The sequence below is a fragment of the Dermacentor albipictus genome, chromosome 9, assembly GCF_038994185.2.
Source record: "Dermacentor albipictus isolate Rhodes 1998 colony chromosome 9, USDA_Dalb.pri_finalv2, whole genome shotgun sequence".
Taxonomy (NCBI): Eukaryota; Metazoa; Arthropoda; class Arachnida; order Ixodida; family Ixodidae; genus Dermacentor; species Dermacentor albipictus.
In genome coordinates, this window is record NC_091829.1 from 23,899,290 (window position 1) to 23,918,742 (window position 19,453).

At 41.5% G+C, this 19,453-nt stretch overlaps 1 protein-coding gene across 1 annotated transcript in view; it reads right to left on the reverse strand.

The window, feature by feature from the left end:
• The window catches only part of LOC135901937 (neprilysin-1-like), a 37,504-nt gene that overhangs the window by 2,538 nt on the left and 15,513 nt on the right, over positions 1-19,453 (reverse strand). The window contains exons 8-20 of the mRNA XM_065431779.1: positions 19,188-19,274; positions 18,939-19,069; positions 17,916-18,141; positions 14,762-14,860; positions 13,762-13,839; positions 10,452-10,564; positions 8,950-9,008; positions 6,962-7,013; positions 5,986-6,053; positions 4,249-4,379; positions 3,640-3,705; positions 2,684-2,788; positions 2,504-2,580 (exon numbers count right to left, since the gene is read on the reverse strand). Of these exons, the coding sequence (XP_065287851.1) occupies positions 2,504-2,580; positions 2,684-2,788; positions 3,640-3,705; positions 4,249-4,379; positions 5,986-6,053; positions 6,962-7,013; positions 8,950-9,008; positions 10,452-10,564; positions 13,762-13,839; positions 14,762-14,860; positions 17,916-18,141; positions 18,939-19,069; positions 19,188-19,274 (1,292 nt within the window). The remainder of the gene's footprint in view (positions 1-2,503; positions 2,581-2,683; positions 2,789-3,639; positions 3,706-4,248; positions 4,380-5,985; positions 6,054-6,961; positions 7,014-8,949; positions 9,009-10,451; positions 10,565-13,761; positions 13,840-14,761; positions 14,861-17,915; positions 18,142-18,938; positions 19,070-19,187; positions 19,275-19,453) is intronic.

Genomic DNA, 19,453 nt, shown 5'->3' on the forward strand with positions numbered 1-19,453 from the left:
CCCCCCTTAAACAAACCGTCATCACTCCCACCTATTCCTTCCACGAGTTGCTGACCGCCGTAACCGCTCTTCACAACCAACGATTCCTTGAAGACTTTCCCGACCTAGCGCTGCAGCATGCCGCAAGCGACGGCCCTGGACTGAGGGCATCGATGCATTTTTTATAATAGAATAAAGTTATTTCTATTTCTATCTCAGTGAACTGTGTCTGAATGGAGTTCTTAAATTCTGCTATAATAATGCATCCTTGGGCACCCTCATATGGCTTTTAACAGCAGGGCGCTGCTTTAAGTAACCTGCCAGCCGATCAATTTCCATTGACGTTCCGCAGCCGTCTTTTGCAGCAAGCTTTGCTCTGTGCCTTGCCTTCTAATGACGCTCATATAATATCTCAAAATGCTGTTTTATTTCTAGTGTCTTCCATGCGCTCCCAGGCAAAAGCCCTTGGATTAGCCTCAAGGCCTCCCTTCATGTCATATTTTAAACACTGCATCAAGTTTGAAAGCGTACACCCGGCAACCAATTACTCTTGCAGCACACCTCGTAGTACTTCATGCTTTATGCACTGCAATGCCGCTCTAAGTTTTATTATTGCAGCATACCTCTAGCCATTGAAATTGATTACCTAATTTTCATGCACCTATTCACCGCTTCGATGCGTGCTCCTAGGCATTTATATTCTACCACCCTGAGCCTCTTGTTGTAGCATAGTTTGATGAGATGAGCGAGCAGTCGTAAACATTACGCACCATGAAGACCAACTTTTTCATGCTAAACTTGAATGATTGAGCTTCGCTCTTTTTTCCACTGCGTATATTTTCTATAATCTGTGTGTATTTCTGATAATTAACTAGCAAAACAATACAGTGAGCATATATTAGATCGGAAAGTCGTGGCTCCACTGCGATTTTGGAATGAAGCGCGCGATTAATTTTATTCCGGAGTGGCTGTTTCAAGGCTGTTAAAGGAATACCCTGTTATGCACTCCTGTTCAATTCCTGAGGGGTCACACAGTCGGGGGTGACTCATTGGCTGCTTCATTTCAGGCTCCACACTGAGACCAGTTTCTGGCGCTATGAACTTGACCTCTCAAAAATACGAGCCAAATACCTGAAGTTCTGATCTCGAGAACAGCTGCCTGATAAACTATCTGACAGCGAACTCCAGTGTATTTTACTGGGAGTTTGCTTGCCTGCTTGTGAATGGGTCCATGTGACTAATTTCTGTCGCGCTGAGTTGTGCGCAGTGTAGCAACATGGTCCAGAGAAAATGATCACTTTATATTGGGAGCTCTGCTCTCAAGCCCGCATGGTGCTAAAAGTGCCGTTAGCTTGTTGAAGACGTTTAGACCACGTCTGAAGCCTGAACATGAGTGGCTGGCGCAGTTCGTGTCGTTCTGGATCTTCTCGGCCTTTCCAACCCGAGTATTGGTGGTAGCTTCCTGGAAAAAACTCACCGCAACCTATTCTTCTAACACAGAGTCAATGCGTATGTGAAGGAAGAACCACCGCATCTCACAAGGTTACTGAAGTTTTCTCCATTTTCAGATATTGCTGAAATGTGGCCAGCTGAGCTTCTCGTTTTGCTGCCTCCTATGCCTGAAGCCAGCAGCAGTGTTGCGCAGGAAATCTTCAACGTACCTAGGTAACTTCATTGGGACTTTGCTCGTAGCAATGTAGGTTGTATGGAATTTTCAAGCCTATTATGACCACAAAACTTCAGTATGCCTTTTTCTGAAATGTGTGTGCCCAAACATTTTTGTTGGCCGACCATTAAACTGGCATTTTGTGGTGGCTGGGGTACACCGTGATGTGTTGCGCGACCACTTTCGCTACATTTGTGGCCAAGACCAAATTCAAACACGATCTGTACCCCGTGGTTGTTTGATTGGTGTCCCTGTTGCATGCGACTCCAAAGTTGTTTCTGACAGACGACATGAACTAGTTTTTCTTGTCGGGTTTCGTAATGTCAACGTTGAAGTCGCCAACTGTAACCACTGGTGTGTCTCGTGCTTGTCTCACCCATGCAAAGGATAGCGACGTCATTCCCCAATGGCAAGCTACTGTTGGCGCGGTAGCTTCCGCAGCAATAATCGTTACCAGGAAACGTATGCTGGCAGCTCTACGTACTTTGCATTGATAGCAGGAGCGCCTTATCAATTATGTCTTTTGGATGCTTGTTTTGTGCTTGTTCTTTATTGGAACAAATGCTGTGCTGTATGCTGTACTTTTCGCTTCAATCGCTGAAGCTTCGATTAAGGCGCTTATATCGCGACCTACTAGAGGCTGACAGCTTCGCTGTAAAATACTGACATTGACCGATCGCATGAGGCACTATTTCTAATTGCGAGCACTTATAATTGCCATAAAGAAAAGTGGAACCCAAATGCCGTCTAGCAAAGCTGCATTTTCTTCGCAAGATGAACTTCCCATCTTGGCGTTGTCTTTCTCGTATGTACTTCGATGTTTTTGTAAAATGACGTAATGTAAGCGTGTTGAGTTACCTGTATGGACCGGGGCTGTGCGGGTCATACTGAATCTGCAGCTTAAGATACTCGGGGCGGCTCAAGCGGCACCATACCTGTGAAAATGAAGCATGATCATGAGTACTACGCGCTCGCACATACAAAAGCGTTTTAGTGTTTAACACCGCTCATTAAATACATTGCTAGCGCGAGACATACCATTGCGTTGGAGAGGAAGAACAGCTGCTTCCCCGAGACGTCTTCCAGACCTTTCAAGCGAGTGTCTACGCGTTTGTACTCTTTTTCCAGAAGTTGGTTATACGCCTGCAAAGCAGGGGTGAATTCGAATGAATGAACTTGGTCAGATTCATTTGAAACTGCCGTTTCAATAATTCTATAAGGTGAATCGAGAAATAAATGGTATACAGGGAAACTAACCAAGGCACAGAATTAAAGGTGCATGTAGCGATCGCTATTAAAAGTGAACTCATCGTGTGAACTGTCCAACATGAGTTACCCTTTTCTTTCTCTGTCGTACAGACCTGATACTTTATCTTTAAGTGGAGAATCAGGGGAGTTCCTCAATTTTTCGGGGGAGCAAAATTTGCAGGGTTTGCCAGTTTCATACAGCAGTGTGTCACAATACTGAAGAAATCTCATAAGTTGGGTACAGAGGTGGCTCTTGCAAACTGACACGAAACGGACCCCAGGAAAGAAAGCAGCAGGTGGTCTTTTTGGACTCCCGTCCGGTTTTATTGATGCTGTGCAAAAACTTGTAGGCCAATATTCCGATTAGCTCGTGTGCATTAAATAAAGGTATACAATACAGCAGCCACTTTGATATGTAAAATATGAATAAGATACTGTCCACAATTAGCCGAAATAATGTAAATAGTGGCTCTGTACAGTCTGCGAAGAGTGGTAGGGTAAAAACACATGCTGACCTCCGCAAAACAATTGCACTGAATAAATGTGGTGTTTTCATTATTGCGTTACATGTATCCTGAGGTAAAGGAAGATGTTCTCATGAAAGGAATTTGTAATGCATGCCCTGTAAAAATATAACCAACAACGGTGTGAAATCGTTCCATTTAGACATCATTACGTTTTGGAGGAGTTTAACTTACTACAATGCATTTACCGCCGCAAAGACGTCAGGAATGAATGAGACTAACCTCGAAAGCCATACGGAGCCCGCCGTTGTCGGCAATGTTCTCGCCCACAGTGTTCTTTCCATTAAGCTGCATTGAATGAAGAAAATTGATCAGTATTTTTTTTGGATGTTGCTTTGAACTTCGGTGCTAATTAAAACTTGTCTTATTGTGACGACACGATAACACTGACCCACTCAATCAGGCATTACTGATGAGCTGTAAGACAGATGACATTAGAGAAAAATGTTTGCCTAATTAAAGCTAACTTATAAATCGGGTGAGAAAATGTGATATTTTACGTTCTTCACGTGAGAAACGCAGGCGAAAAAGGTAAATCAGGTTATGAAGAAAAAAGCATCTTTAGGAGCGTCATCAAAATCTTACAATGTCCATAAAAAGAAATACATATGTCAAGCATCCTTACATCTTTAATTTTATTTTGTGTAGCGAACCTAGGGTGCCAGCAAAATTTCGGGGCACGTTGGTTGACCTCTGCTGGATCTCGGGTTTACTGAACCTGCTCAGCAAACATGGGGCACAGAGTGCAATGTTTCCCTCTGTTGTTTATATTTTTGCTATTGGTCACCCACAATTCCTAACAAATAAAAAAAACTCTCTGAAAGTACTCACAGTCATGTTCGCTTCCTTGTCGGTGATATTTCCGTATTCATACACAAAACATTTGGTCCTATTCGTGAACTCAGTGCGCGTTTCATTGGTCCACCATTGCTTGAGAGCACCTTCTGCGTCGAACTGGCTTCCTGTTATGTGTAGAAGATATGTCAACGAAGAAAATCAATAATAATCACGAAGTTGCGATGCACCTCCACCCTCAACACCTTCGCTAGTTAATGGCTCCATGATTTCAAATATTGTTAATGAATCCAACGCCTTTTCCTCATTCATGACATTCATATATGGAGGTTGCTTATGCCCCCAAGATTTTTCTATTACCCTACACAGCATATGCTTGGTAAGCCTTTCTAAAGTCAGCCTGATTCTGGGGTTGATTGGATTGCATTGTAGCTCAGCTTACTTTAGAAATGACCTTAGCGAATATTTGGTACAATTGTGAAAGCAAGTTGATAGGCCTCGAATTCATAAAATTGCTTAACTGTCTGTTTTTATGGTAACATATTTTCGTTCTCCGAGTCTTTGGCGCAAGTGATATTATGAAGCAATGCGAATATAAAATTAGTCTTTTGGAGTACAATGTCCCGCTCATATTTTATCAAATAGACTGCTCTGCTGCATTTCCCCTGCTTCCCCTGGACATGCCTTGTAATGCGCTTCTATCCTGTCCCCGAGTTTCACATGGAAGTTGTTTCCTGTTAGCAACTATACTGTAAAAAATACGAAAGAACAAAAAAAATTTAGATTTTTAGTTAAGAAATTATTCTTCAATGAAACAAACAGATATTTCAGTTCAAAAAACAATTTCTGCTCTGTTGGTCATCCAAGACAGAACTTTTCTTGATTTTAACAGACGTGGTCCTCGTACGGTAAAGCGCAAGATTTGTCACCATTACTATCAGTGAAATCATAAATTTGTTTGTCTTTTTACTTTCCTCAATCAGCCTTTGTAACATGTGTGTGCAGTTTAAACAGCCATGCCAGTATAGTCAAATACATCTAGTATGCTATAGCGAATTGGTCATACTTTCTGAACAAGATACAGCTACAATCAGAGCGAGCGATTCCGCTCAGAGCTTGAGAAGACAAACTCGTAGAGTGGATACTTGGTTGCGTAGTCTACTGCCGGGTGTGTTGGTGCGATATGTCCTTTCAGGAGTGGTCATATCTCATATTTTATACGTAGCTGTCATCTTTTATTAACTAGACTGCTCTTCTGCGTATGATTGCGCATATGAATGTATATGAGCGCATATCAGTTTAGGATTAGTTGCAGACCCATTCCAGAATTTCGCTATTACGCATTACATTAAAACTGCAGTCATTGACGGAATAAACTATCTAACAATCTTTTTTTGTAGTATCACAGAAAAACAAGTTCACCAAAGCAAAAACAAGAGAACAAGGAAGATATTTTACGAAAATTGCCGTATTTTGTTTTTCTTTCGACAAACGTTTATAAAAGTGAACGTCCTGCGATGGTTGTGCTGAGGGGTCCTGTACAATTAAGGGTACAGCTCCTTACTTGCATTTGTTAGAACATCAAAATCGCTGACCGCATCTTTGAATGCGTATATAATGTTCCTTCTAGTGCGAAATTTCTTTAGTGATATCGTGCTGCCTTCATTCTGTACTGCTTCCTCAATCTTTTCGACATTATAATTCCGAAGGTGACTATTGTTTGAATACTCGAGACCATGCTCCTCAGCACCGCCAACTTTCCCAAATATTTACCTTGGTCATCGAAGCCATGCGTCATCTCGTGACCGATGACCATGCCAACGGCTCCGAAGTTGATGGATCTGTTGGTAAAAATGTGAAATTCGTTTCGGAAACGTGAAGTAAAAGCTCCTAAGACAAATTTTGCTGCTTCATTTAGAAAGTTACGAAAAAAGGGGGGAAATGTATTTGATATATTTTGCCCCTGAGGAAAGAAGCTAGGAAATAGAGGTATATTAAGCTACATGTCGACAAGATATGAGAAGAAATGTTTTGGGGCATCCAGCGGCAACGGTTTTTACAAAATATCTATGGAAATCATACTACTAGCAACGGAAATCTGCGTATTCTAAAGGAAGTTGAGGTGAGGTTACAGGAGTCCGCCTCAGTCCTTCTATACTCAAACGCATGAAATACGCATACACCTTTTATTTGGCGAAAAGTGATTTGAACTGAATGAAATTTCTCGCATTTAAATATAGAAGCTAAGTCTTAGGGATCCTTAGAAAAAGAGCTTCTAATTACACTCTCCAAGCTTTCGGTTTCAGGGTGCTTTCGAGTAATTTAAGCACAAAAGTTTAGTCTGCTTTCTCATTCAAGAAAGAAACCACAATTCTATCACTTCAGTATGTCAACAAACCTGAAGAAAAAACAGGGGTAAGGCGGGAGATGGAAATTCAAGACGGAAAAGACAGGTCTACTTGTCGAAAAGTTGGCTCCCGCTATCCCCTTGTTCTCGTTTTGTTCATCGTAGCAAATCTGAAGGGGTGATAAGTTATTTACTAAGTATGCTATTGATTTCGTTTCTGTGGATGACGCTTCAGAATGTAGCCTTTCGAGTGCCATGCAGTCGTGGATATGCTACTGCAGGAAGCATTACGCATTACCAATTAACAGGGCCGCTGGACACTCGATCTAATCTAGGATGACAGAGTTTAAGGTAGTTAAAGTATGCGTTCACGGCTAGCATTCTTAGCATGCAGTGACTCACCGTGGAAGTCCGTGTTCATAAAAGACCCCTTGAAGAATTCCTGAAGGAAACACTATAGAGAAGAATGACTTGTCAGATTGCAAAACCACACGAAATGTTGAAAAAGAATTGTATTTGTATTTATAAAAGAAGTGTATTCAGTATTTCATGTAAAGACTGACTCTAAGTGCATCACAAGAGAGGCACAAATGACTTACTGTACATTCTTTTCAAAACACATTTATCAGCTCCTTTATTAACACCATGTAATGACTGCAATTTTCTGATAACGGATTTCATTCATTTCTTCAGTGGAATTAACATATTTCTAAGGGAATAATACACAACTTACCCATTGGTGGAAACGATGCATATGTCGCACACGAGGAAGCATTGCAACGCGCCATGGTAGTTTTTCTTTATGTTTGTGTCCACCAGATTAGCTGTGTTTTCCAAGTTTCACTACGAACAGGACGTCACTACAGTGTTTGAAATGTATTGTACGCTGTCGCCAATTCGATAGCAGAATAAAACTTGAGTTGGTTGAGACCTGATGAATACATTGTTGCGGTAACAGCAAATAAGGACTTCGGAAGAAAAGTAGGAAATGATAGGTCGACGTAAGACTTTATTCCTGCTAGTTTAACGTTGTATTCATCGATAGCAGGTCAGATCTGATCATGTTGTTTAGGTCTTCTGAAGAATGCTACACATTTTAGAATGTACGCGAACACTAGCTATTATTCTGGCATACAGGGTGAGACATAAAGAAATAGTGACAGCATTTTCCACTACTAAGCACGAGGTCGCGGTGTCAGTTCCCGGCCGCGGCGGCCGCATCTCTATGACGGCGAAATGCAAAAATGCCTGGGTTCCGCGCATTGGGGGCACGTTAAAGATCCCCTGGTAGTCCCTGCTTTATTTGGAGAACCTTCACTACGGCACGTCTCATCGTGGGTTTGGCACGTAAAACCCCAGAGCTCTATTTAGGGATCTTTTCATGGCGCATGACGCATCTTGCTTGGCGTGGTGCCGGTGCTAACTGGAAATGAGATAGTCATGATGCAGCTCTCGACATAATGACGATGTTTTTACATTCGATTTTTCCCATCTATTGCTTTCTTCGCGGGATAAAGGTAGTCTTATCAGCTTTCGCTTGATGCTAACTTTTCCCGCTATTGAGTGTTTTCTAGATTCTGGATTTTATTGGATTTATTGATAATTTAATTCATATAGAGCAACGCTCTATTTTAGTGCTACGGACGCTTTTAGTGACCGCAGTGGTTATACATTAATGTGTCTATAGAGCGGTAAGCATTTCCAGCACTTTGTTGAAGGAGACATAGCTTTAGTGACAACTCTAGCACAGCAACGGCCTGCTAAATGTTTTCGTTCGAAGTATTTTTGCGCTATTCTTAGTAGCTTTCATTTCCCCTTCCACCAGTGCATTGCCGCAAACCGAATATCTTGCGGTGAACCCCCTGCCTTTTCCGCCCCGTTTCTCTCTAGCTCGCTATAGCTTCGTATTGACACGTGTACTTGCCTATCTTTATGAGGCGACCACGGTTCACCACTTAACAAATATCGCACAGCGCAGGACGCGCGTGCATGTATCGGAAGTTTCTGGATTGTTATCGATGGTTCCATCCGCTGTCTCTGACCTGACGTTGTGTAATCTGATTGCACGTGGGCGCGACGCGAATAGTGTAGAACTTTGTGGAAGGCACGCGGGTCCCAGCGATTACTCTGGAACATTCGACGACTGATGTATGAAAGCCGACGCGCTTTACCTGCTGGTCAGATCTGGACGATCACCGACTGTGTTCACAGTTTTCCCTGTTCTTTAAGTGTAGCCTGTTTTTGAGGGCACAGGTTCACCCAATAAAAGTTAGTTTCGTCGTTAGTACTGCTACTGAGTTCTTCATACTTCATTCCACGTGACAGTATTATGGCACTAACTAATGGGAATCGCAAACGTACGCTGTTGAAAGATCGTTACGAAAACTCACCCATTTCATTGCTGCTCGGACTGTAGAAAGCATTCACAACTGCTGCACCAACTACCCACCTAAACAGAGTAAGAAAAGCATTATACACGTACGTCACAACAAATTGGCGCAACCATTACGAACTTTCGTTGAAAAATAAAAAAAACAACGTGGCACGATTCATTCCTAATGATTTCACTGCAAAACCTAGTGAATACCGGGAGCATTGTGCCTGATGAACACATCTTGAATATATTGGCGTTAGGTTCACACGCCACTTTAGTGGATTGTACGTTACTGTAGATATTTTACTAGGAGCAATTTTTTCTAGTGTACCACTCCAGCGTACGAAGTTTGCCTCGACAAAAAGTAATATGCTCGCAGGACGTCGTACCAAAAGATTTCGCTTTGTTCTTGCTTCTTCAGTAAAGCTGTTTCAATAAAATTTTCCGTTTGTCTAAGAATGATGTGCACTAAATGCATGCGTTGGACATTTAAGTGAAATACATATATTTTTTGAATCAAAATAAAAAATTAGGCGTCGAAAGCAATAGTGACGTACGCCAAGTTAATGTTTTAACTCACGATATATAGGTTGTTTGAAGTTTTATTCAAATGCACACACCATTAATTCATAACGGAGAAATACACGGATGTGTTCGGTGGATTGCGAGTGCATAGAGACTTCAAGCACGTAGAAAAGCGATGTACACCGCCTGTAGCATTTCGTCTCTACGGCAGGCATCTAGATCCAAAAACCACAGTGATGAACGAATGAACGAGTGATTGAATGATGAATGAAGGAGTCTGAGCGTTATTTTTCTGTAGTCTTTTTTAGTAATTAGATGGTGTAGTTCTCAGCTTACATGTGCGTCCTTTTGCCAACTACACTCTAAGAACAGTTTACACCCTTTGGCTTGCCCCTTCTGCCACACAAAAATAATCATCATCTGCCTTGATGCGTTTCCTTTCTTTATCGCTGCAAGCCCGGAACTTTCCAGTGACGAACGGCACGCGCGTTATCAGAAGAGGCATTCCAAAGGGTGTGAACTGTTCTATGCTGATAACGCGCGTGCCGTTCGTTACTGGAAAGTTCCGGGCTCGCAGTGATAAAGAAAGGAAACGCAGCAAGGCAGATGACGATTATTTTTGTGTGGCAGAACGGGCAAGCCAAAGGGTGTAAACTGTTCTTAGAGTGTACCGGGTGTACCTTGGCCATTCACCGCGCCTTAGATTCATTCTCCGAATTTGAAGCCTTGGATTTCATCTCCAAATAGAGCTAGTGATTCACCTTCTACATTTTGAGTTTACTTTGGCTTTACTAAACTACGATGAAGTTAAAGACAAATTATGCAGGATACAAGCGTCTTAGCAGGGTTATGGTCTTTTCTTTAATTACCCTGTACCGCAAACCTTGAAGGATACAAGCAATAGAGAATTTTTTATTAAGTACTTCCAAGACATTTCCTTTGCGAATTTCTGTATGGGGGAAGGGCGACGCAAAAATGATGTTCATAACTTACTCTGCATCTTTGTCGTATGGTTTCCGCAGCTTCAGCAGTTCCTGTTTCCAGTTGTTTTGTGCTATTGAGTACATCATCTCTCCGTATGATGCATTGAGGGACAGTTTCGGTACCTGCAATAGTTAATCGTCGGGGACTGCTTGCATAGACATCCGAAATATCCACAATTTGCAAAGCAGTATGTCTTGAGCTGCGGCTACCTGTCTGCATTTGCGCTTAAGTCCACGTAAACTAGCCCGTACACAGGCCAAGTAGCCAAGGCGCTTGCGTATAGTCTCTTTGCTCTTTTCATTTCTCGAATATTGATCATAATCTTCAGCATCCGCCTGGTTACGCCGACTGCAGAACAAAGGCCTCTCCCATACTCCTTCAACTACCCCGGTCATGTACTAATTGTGGCTATGCCGTCCCTGCAAACTTCTTAAGCTCATCCGCCCACCTAACTTTCTGCCGCCCCCTTCTACGCATCCCTTCCTTTGGAATCCAGTCCGTAACCCTTAACGACCATCGGATATCTTCCCTCCTCATTAAATGTCCTGCCATGCCCATTTCTTTTTCTTGTTTTCAACTATGATGTCATTTACTCGCGTTTGTTCTCTCACCCAATCTGCTCTTTTCTTATCCCTTAACGTTACACCTACCATTCTTCTTTCCATAGCCCGTTGCGTCGTCCTCAATTTAAGTAGAACCCTTTTCGTAAGCCTCCAGGTTTCTGCCCCGTACGTGAGTACTGGTAAGACACAGCTGTTATACACTTTTCTCTTGAGAGATAATGGCAGCCTGCGGTTCATGATCTGAGAATGCCTGTCAAACGCACCCCAGCCTATTTTTATTCTTCTAATTATTTCAGTCTCATGATCCGGATCCGCAGTCACTACCTGTCCTGAGTAGATGTATTCCCTTACCACTTCCAGTGCATCGCTACCTATCGTAAACTGTTGTTCTCTTCCGAGACTGTTAAACGTTACTTTAGTTTTCTGCAGATTAATTTTAGAGCCACCCTTCTACTTTGCCTGATCAGGTCAGTGAGCATGCATTGCGATTGGTCCGCTGAGTTACTAAGCAAGGGTATATCATCAGCGAATCGGAAGTTACTAAGGTATTCTCCATTAACTATTATCCCCAATTCTTCCCATTCCAGGTCTCTGAATACCTCCGGTAAACATGCTGTGAATAGCATTGGAGGGATCGTATCTCCCTGCCTGACGCCTTTCTTTTTTGGATTTTGTGGCTTTCTTCATGGAGGACTACGGTGGCTGTGGAGCCGAGCATATTCGAGAATATTATTCTCGAATATGCTCAATTATTATTATAACGCAATTGTAGCTATTCGGTACGTATTAGTCGCCAGAAGTCTTGTGCATAATAATGAAAATATAAATGGGAAGTGGTAACGACCTATGGTTGAACGTCAATGCGTGTGGCTAATGTGTACAAAAAATTTAAGCCTTTACGTATCACCTCACTAATGCTGATTTGAATGCGCAGCCACTTCTTAACGAGTAAGCTGAAAGGTTTTACTCAACAATCCTCGGTATTCATTTACAATCCTCATCTGCGTCGTTCTTCAAATCTGGTAACCTCAGAACGCCATTTCTGGGAAGACACTCGAACAGCCGATAGGAATAACATATTAGGTTAGGCATGCTTACTTTGTGCTGCATTCGAACGCTAGACACTAGAGAGAGAGTGACCATATCGAAATACCGTTTTACTGGTGACCGAGTTTTAAACACAGTAATATGGTTTTTTCACGTAAACTGAGGTTAACATTTGCATAAAATTAAAGTATGCCCAAGTGATTGCTGTACTTGAGTCACGTAAAACCACGCACCCTAATATAAAATCTATATGTCCCAAACGCCATGCGTCTGAACACTAACCGGCGCAAGCAGGTGTGTCTATTGCAAATTTGTTAATAATGTGTCAGTAGCCTCCGGCTGATGCTCAATGGCCGGAGGCTACTGACACACAACTGCGGAGCAACTATCCCACCGGGGGCGGGAACTAGGTAGCACGGCAGTGAATGGTATCGATTACAACCAAATTATTTCTGCGATGACACTGAAGGCACAGTTCTGGGACGTGAATATTTAGGTTCTCCCACTGCTGCAACTGCACGCCGAATACTTGGGCCACGAATATCGTGAGGGGCCAGAAGACTTGTAATTCCTTTCAGATTCAGATTCAGATTTATTGGTTCCAAAAACAGAAGTAACGCCATTAAGCTAAATAGGGATTCTTCTCAGTGCTGTCAAGAGTAAAGAAAGAGGAAGGGAAAGCGTGGCAGTTTTGATCGGGAATAAACGGCATGTACTACGGCTATTTCTTTATTGAAGACTTCTCCATTCCCCTCTTTTCTTAATTGATGTGTCCGTCAGTGCTTTCCGCAGCATTGACATTGGTAACACAAGTCGTCACCATGCAGTCTCATCACTTTCACTATTGACATCGAAGTCAAATCAAGCTATTTTTAGTAAATATAATGAATGCTCATACTGAGCTAAAAGCTACAAGTAGCTTGACTCTGGCCCAAAATACCTTGCATCTAGGAAAAGGATCTTTATGCCACCTCTCATTTTAGTTATTTCTTATTTAGTTATTTCTTATTTAGTTATTTATTAGGCATTTATTGCTTCAGTAAACCATCATATATAGCATGGCTTGAGCCGCACAGTAGTACCAATGTGCGAATCTCTGTTCTGCGTAGTCAAGCAAGAAATCGTGACATAACCCGTGCAAATACATTCTAAGCTCGGACGTATCTCTAAACACACAGACCTGATAATGAAAAGACACATAAGATTGCAAAGTTTCATTACTTCGGTATAACAGGTGTCCCATACTAACGTCCGAAAATGTGCGGACCGTAGAAATAACTGCTTGCGTAGTTTAAATATTGCCACTTGAACTAGTGCGCCTGAAACATTGGTGCATTTGATCAAAACGTAGTAGCCACTGCGCAATGGCACAGGATTTTCGCTTGGTAATTTACGTAAGGGTCTGACCCCTTCACAGATTGTTACAGAATGAAAATTTAATTGAGCAATACTTGGTATACGCAGATATATTTGCGATACGCATTAGGAAGAACTACCGATGATCACTTGGAAATTATTTAACAAGTTCGAACGCAGGCCAGATATTTTTACACATCGGCGCACGCAAGCGACGGAGTGCTGCGTTACTTAGCTGTCAGTTGTGAAAACATTAACAATGACTGAAGGGTCGCAGGAGAGAAGCACAACAAGTTTTATTAGAATGACTGAGTGCTCACAAAGTTGTAGTATCAGAATGACTGGGTACTCACAAAGTTGTAAAGTTTCTCAATGTAGGTTGTGTTGAATAGCCAGTCAGGATATCCAATCTTGGTTCCCATTTTCGACAACTGTAAAATGAGGAAGGTGAATTAAAAAAAAATGTTGTTTGCAGAAGAACTGCTTTATTTATGCGTTACCTCTCCATTTTTGCCCTTTCCACGACAGCAGTAGTTTTGATGCAGTGCGAAAGGACGAAGATGTAGAGTCGATATAGAGGATAAGTGCTGTAAGCTGTTATTACAATCAAAGAATCAATGTTTGCTTCATTAGAAAAGGTTAATCCAGCCACTTTAAAAAGAGACCTGTGTACAAGAGACAGGGCTTGGTATAAATTTTCGTTCTTTCGCCCAGCATCCAGTTTATGCGACCAAACCAACTCGCTTAGCTTTCGATCCTACTGCACTAATCATCTACGAAGATGAGATAAACATTTAGATAACATTCCTGTTGATTTTTCACATTACTGTTTTCTGGGACAACTGTTTCGCGTGACATCTTGCTTGTTTAGTTGGTACTGCTGGTTAGTACCATGGAATGTTTGGAACAGTCTGCAGACGAGAAATAGAATACATAGGACTCAAATAAAGACCACATCCAATTTATAATGAAATGTTATGACATACTTTTGTCTGGGCTACAAATATTAGCGTGAATGCCATGCTAAAACTCACCGGCAGGTAAGAGCTTGCAACTACTTACGTAGCCATGACTATCCACTTTGATTAGGCGGAAGTAATTTATCTGAGGTGAACTCATATTAATATTTTTTTTTTCTGAGTTCAGTGGGGAGCTCGTTCGAAATAGTACTACTTACGCGTTCCGGGTTTATGCAGTACGCGAGGCCACCAACGAAAGCATAGAATCAAGCGCCTACAAAAATTCACGCACATGCGCACAAAAAAAAAACGCTAAATGTTGTCAGAAAACAGAAATTTACGCTGAGAGTACTGGGTTCCCCAATGTTTTCGCAGCAATAATAAAACAACGCACCTTTCTCTCTGCTGCAGCTCTAGTTTTGTTATCCATCCATTTAAGTGTGTGGAGGGATTGATTGAAGGCAGCCATGATCCTTCTGGTAAGGTCTTCTACCTGGAACGATCATGAGCTATGTAAATGTTTGTGGGTATGAATTCATTAGAAGTTGCTCCTCCTGTATATTTCAATGGGCTCCTCTCATTATTCCAGTTCGGCCATTGCTGCGGTGTGTCAGAGTTCCATGTAATTTCATGAAATTGTAATAAACGGCAGCTGAATAACATAACGGGCTGCTATGATACAAATGTTCTTGACTTCAGCATAGTGCTTTCAGGGCCTATAGAAGACAATTCTCACGCAAACATAAAAAAACACTTCATGTCTGATCACGCTAATCTGCTTAGCAAAAGTAGCTCGCGCTACATATGTTAAATTTGAGAATGGTGTTTCTACATAATTTGAAAGTGCTGGTATAAGTTTTTTTTTTCTATGTAACAAAAAAAAATACACATACAGTGCGTTTACCTCGTTTTCGAAGAGCCTGGCAAATCTTCAGTATCGGTCTCTAAGTTTGTACATGCCATACTCGGGGGTGGACACTTTGGTTCTTCAACTCGATGGCTCATAAGGACATCATGCAGATCCAACGTACCATTCGGAATTTATGTGAAGTAAGGTTGCCGTAAAATGGTCAATAAAGTTCTATAGGTTTGCCCATTTGATTCCTGCATCTTTGGCGTACAAGGAACTGCTACGCGAGCATGTGCTCTCGCGTATCCGTACTATGCAATGTGACAACTCTTAGACTGCTTTGTATTACTTTTTATTTAATTCAATCTACCTCCTGCTTCTTGGTGAATTGTTCTTTACGGGTTCATTCGTGTTGGAACGTTAAAAGTATGCGTGCTATCGTGGATTTATGGTTAAGATAGGAGGCCGATAAAGGTTTGCTTTATTAACGAAATTGCGCTTTTGATGACGTTTATCTTTTGTATATAGTGAGGACGTTTAGGCATGATTTGTTTTATCTAGAGGAATTATGTAAGAAACGAGGCAACCAGCATGGATACTTGTGATGGTATTAAATATAGTGTGACCGCTTTTTGTGAGCTATTCGAAAAGGCAGCAGCCAGAACCCATGGTCATGAAAATTGGGAAGGGTTTGCGAAAGCTTTGATTTAATATTGGGAATGACCGGCTGCCCGGAGCAAATGTTCGGGAAGTTCTCACTTTAAGGGAAGGCAAAGATGTTTGTTCTTTGACAGTACATGAAAAGTTCAGCTGCTGTTTAGTGTTGAATACTGATCAGAAATATAGGGTTGCTATGAATCCTCAGTTCTTTTACATGCGAAAACTCTTAGCTAACTTAGTGGGAACGTCTTACACAAAGTATAAGAGTATTGTAAAGCGAAACCCTTAAGTGGCTCGTTGCAATGGACTATACCCAAAAAATGCGGCGTTTAGTTCAGTGAGACAACAAATATAATCACGAATTGCTTATATCCCCGTAAGCAATATGGCTGAACATGCATGAAGAAAGAAAGAAAAAAAGAAAGTACGAAAGAAAGAAACAACGAAAGAAAGAATGAATGAGAGACGGGAAAGAAAGAAAGAACGAAAGAAACTTTAGGTAATGCATTAAAACTATACAGGCCTCGATTTTTTTTCATTTTTAGGCACATCGATTGGAAATTATTGGAAGATTCCAAGCTCTCGCTGCATTAAAAGCTCGCATGCTTCGTTCAACAAGTCGACCTGCAGCGCCATACGTTTACCTCACACTGCGGCTCGTTATGTGTTACAAGAAGTCTGACCCCTCCAATCGTATAATCTCATGCATCACCCCGTTTGCCAGCAGGTTATCGCCTTCACGTGCTACAGGAGTGTAACATGCTGCTGAACTTTTTTTGAAACCACGACATGAACATCTAATGTCTAGTGATGCTACTAGAGGATCTTTAGTTTGTTTCTTTGAGCTTTGATAATATTACAGGATCTTCGACGCTGTTGTTAACTTTGTTACGAATAAAGCGCCCCTGATATGCGTTAGACATGGTTTTGAAGAGCCAGGTTAACTGTGATCGGCGTTAGTTCATTATATTTGTGATTAAACCTTGTGTGAAACTGTCAATCGACAAGCCATTATACTAGAGCCCTCCTATATAGCATTTTACTTGCGCTATATATATATATAATGTCCCATCTAACCTTAGTCGTAGTTTAAATATATGCAAATGCCACGTAGCTGGACAAAACCAAAGTAATCTTATTTGCCGTCCACTTGGAGATACTTAAACAATTTTTTTCAGTCCCTCTAATTCATGTTAATTAAATATGTAATACATAATTTAATTAATTTGGTTCTCAAATATTATAACTAGATGAAAAGGGTCCATGAGGAAAATTTAGGGCGACATGGAAAACTCCTGATAGAGCTTTATTGTTGCTCAATACGTGCTACAGAAGTGTGTTTTTCCGAGGTTGAAAGAAGCTCGGAAATGCACGCGAAACTGCCGCGCGACTCGCCGCTCGAGGCACTTTGCGTGTGTTCGCCGGCTCCTTTCTTGTTCGGAAAGGTTTTTATGTAACACGTATTGAGCAACATAATGTTGTATCGCGAGTTTATAACGTCTGTCTACAATTTTCTCTTTGACACTTTTCACCTGATTATAATATTTGAGATTTTAGCTAATTAAGACTAATTATATAATTAGGCGGATTGAAAAAGTTCAGTATCTCCAAGCGACGGTAAACAACATTATAGTTGTTCTGCCCACATACGTGGCATTTGCATATTTTAGAACTCTGCCTAAGGTTAGCTGGGACATGCCGTATAGCAACGATATTCATAGGTTACGTATAACTCAACGACACATTCACGTGCATACTTGTTTTTTTTTCACATAAGCGATAGGAGCACAAAAGCAAGCAATTAACATCTCCTGGCAAGAAAATATGATTTCTTGCTGTTCAAAGGCTTCATGCTAATAGCTGTGCATGGTTGCCTCCATCCCATGGATGTTTTGTTGGCACTAGGTATTTGTGGTGTGGTTCGATTATGTTAATTCAACATGTTAATTCAACTTCTGTGGCTGTCTGAACAAAATTGTAGCTGTGGAAGTGCTGTCATGATGAGATGGCTGCTTCTTTCATGCGCATTTTATCTTACCTCTTCCTTGGCCTTTTCGCTAAATTTGCGTTGCACGTAGAGGTAGCCCACACTCTCGGCCATCGCATCGTTAACCTGGTCGACGCAAAGTTGCCACCTTGGCTTTTCAACACGCACTCCAGATTTCACTTTACGAAGCTCTAAAGAAGCATTCCGGAATCCTTGGGATCCTGTCGCAGCCCAATTGAGAATGCGACGCAGGCCAGCGTAGTTGTACAATGTGTCACTGCAAACAAAAGTTCCATGGTGATGTATTTCTTTGTGCAGGAGATATGTAACTGGACCATACACTCTTTAGATGAGTGTGCTTTTCAAATGTTCCTACATTTTAACTATTCATATGAAATGTTTTTTTGTAAACAGATTGTTTACATGACAGTGCGGTCTGGAACTCCTTCCACAATAATTTTTCTTAGTTTTGGGGATAGAGATGGGTAACACTTATTGCTGACTAGCATATTAAATTCTTAAACTGATCTGCTCTTTTCTGATCAAAACATGCACCTTACCCCCTACTCCACCTCTACGAAGCTTTATCATGGGCACCTTAAATAACGTAAAAAATTTGAATGTTTATTTAATGAAATCATTTCCGTGATCCTTTAAACACTTATACCATTCGTAATTGATGCATGAAGTTGCGTACTACTTCTTTGCAGAGAGAGCTTAGAATGTTGAGAACCTCTCTTTCAAGGAAGTCAGAAAATCTCCTTACAATACGCGAGACATCAGAAGAAATGTATTTCTCTTTGGCCAGGCACTCGTCACGTAAGAGAAAGTAATGTGTGGTGGTGTTCAACGGGGCTGTGGCGCTCTCATGCATTCGTCAACGTGAGACCTTGTTCTGTTGTTCTCTGGTCATAATGCTTCTGAGAATATGCGGGAAGGGGGAAAGTCTTACACACTTGCAAAGTACAATATGTGTTCGTTTAACTTTGTGAAAATTTGGTATAGCAGCCATTCCAAAATGCTCGACGTTTTAACTAATCTCTAGTTCAATACGCAAGCTGTTTGTTCACTTACGTGTCGGCGCATTTTAGAAATTCATTCAGTTTTTTGTAGTACTCAAGAGCAAAGAGTTCAACAGTCTCATTGCGTGCCAACGTAATGTTTACTCGACAGAATTCATTCTGAAGTAAGGCGCGAATAGGTACCTGAAAAAGAGGAAAATTGCAGCCGTAAGCTTGAGTAATGAATCTTCTGTCATAAACGCATTTGGAGAGTGCTATATTTTTGTGCTCTCTCATGGCAAAGCACTGAGAGGTTGCTTACATAAGAGAAGTTTCTTTCCAGTTCATCAATGGTGGTTCTGTGATAAAGCTTCATCACGTCTCTCCTTTCTTCAGGAGGTGCTGTCATCTGGAAAAAGCAAAAGCCGAGTTGACGCCTGAAAGTGCTACGAACCCACAAACAGTCTACGTTTTACTCGTGCTGTCAGAGGGCATATTTCTTCATTTACAAGAAAAACATCCACAAGAGAGCAGATACCAAGTTCTTTACTGGGAAACGTACATATCAAAATACCTTTATTGTGCGCC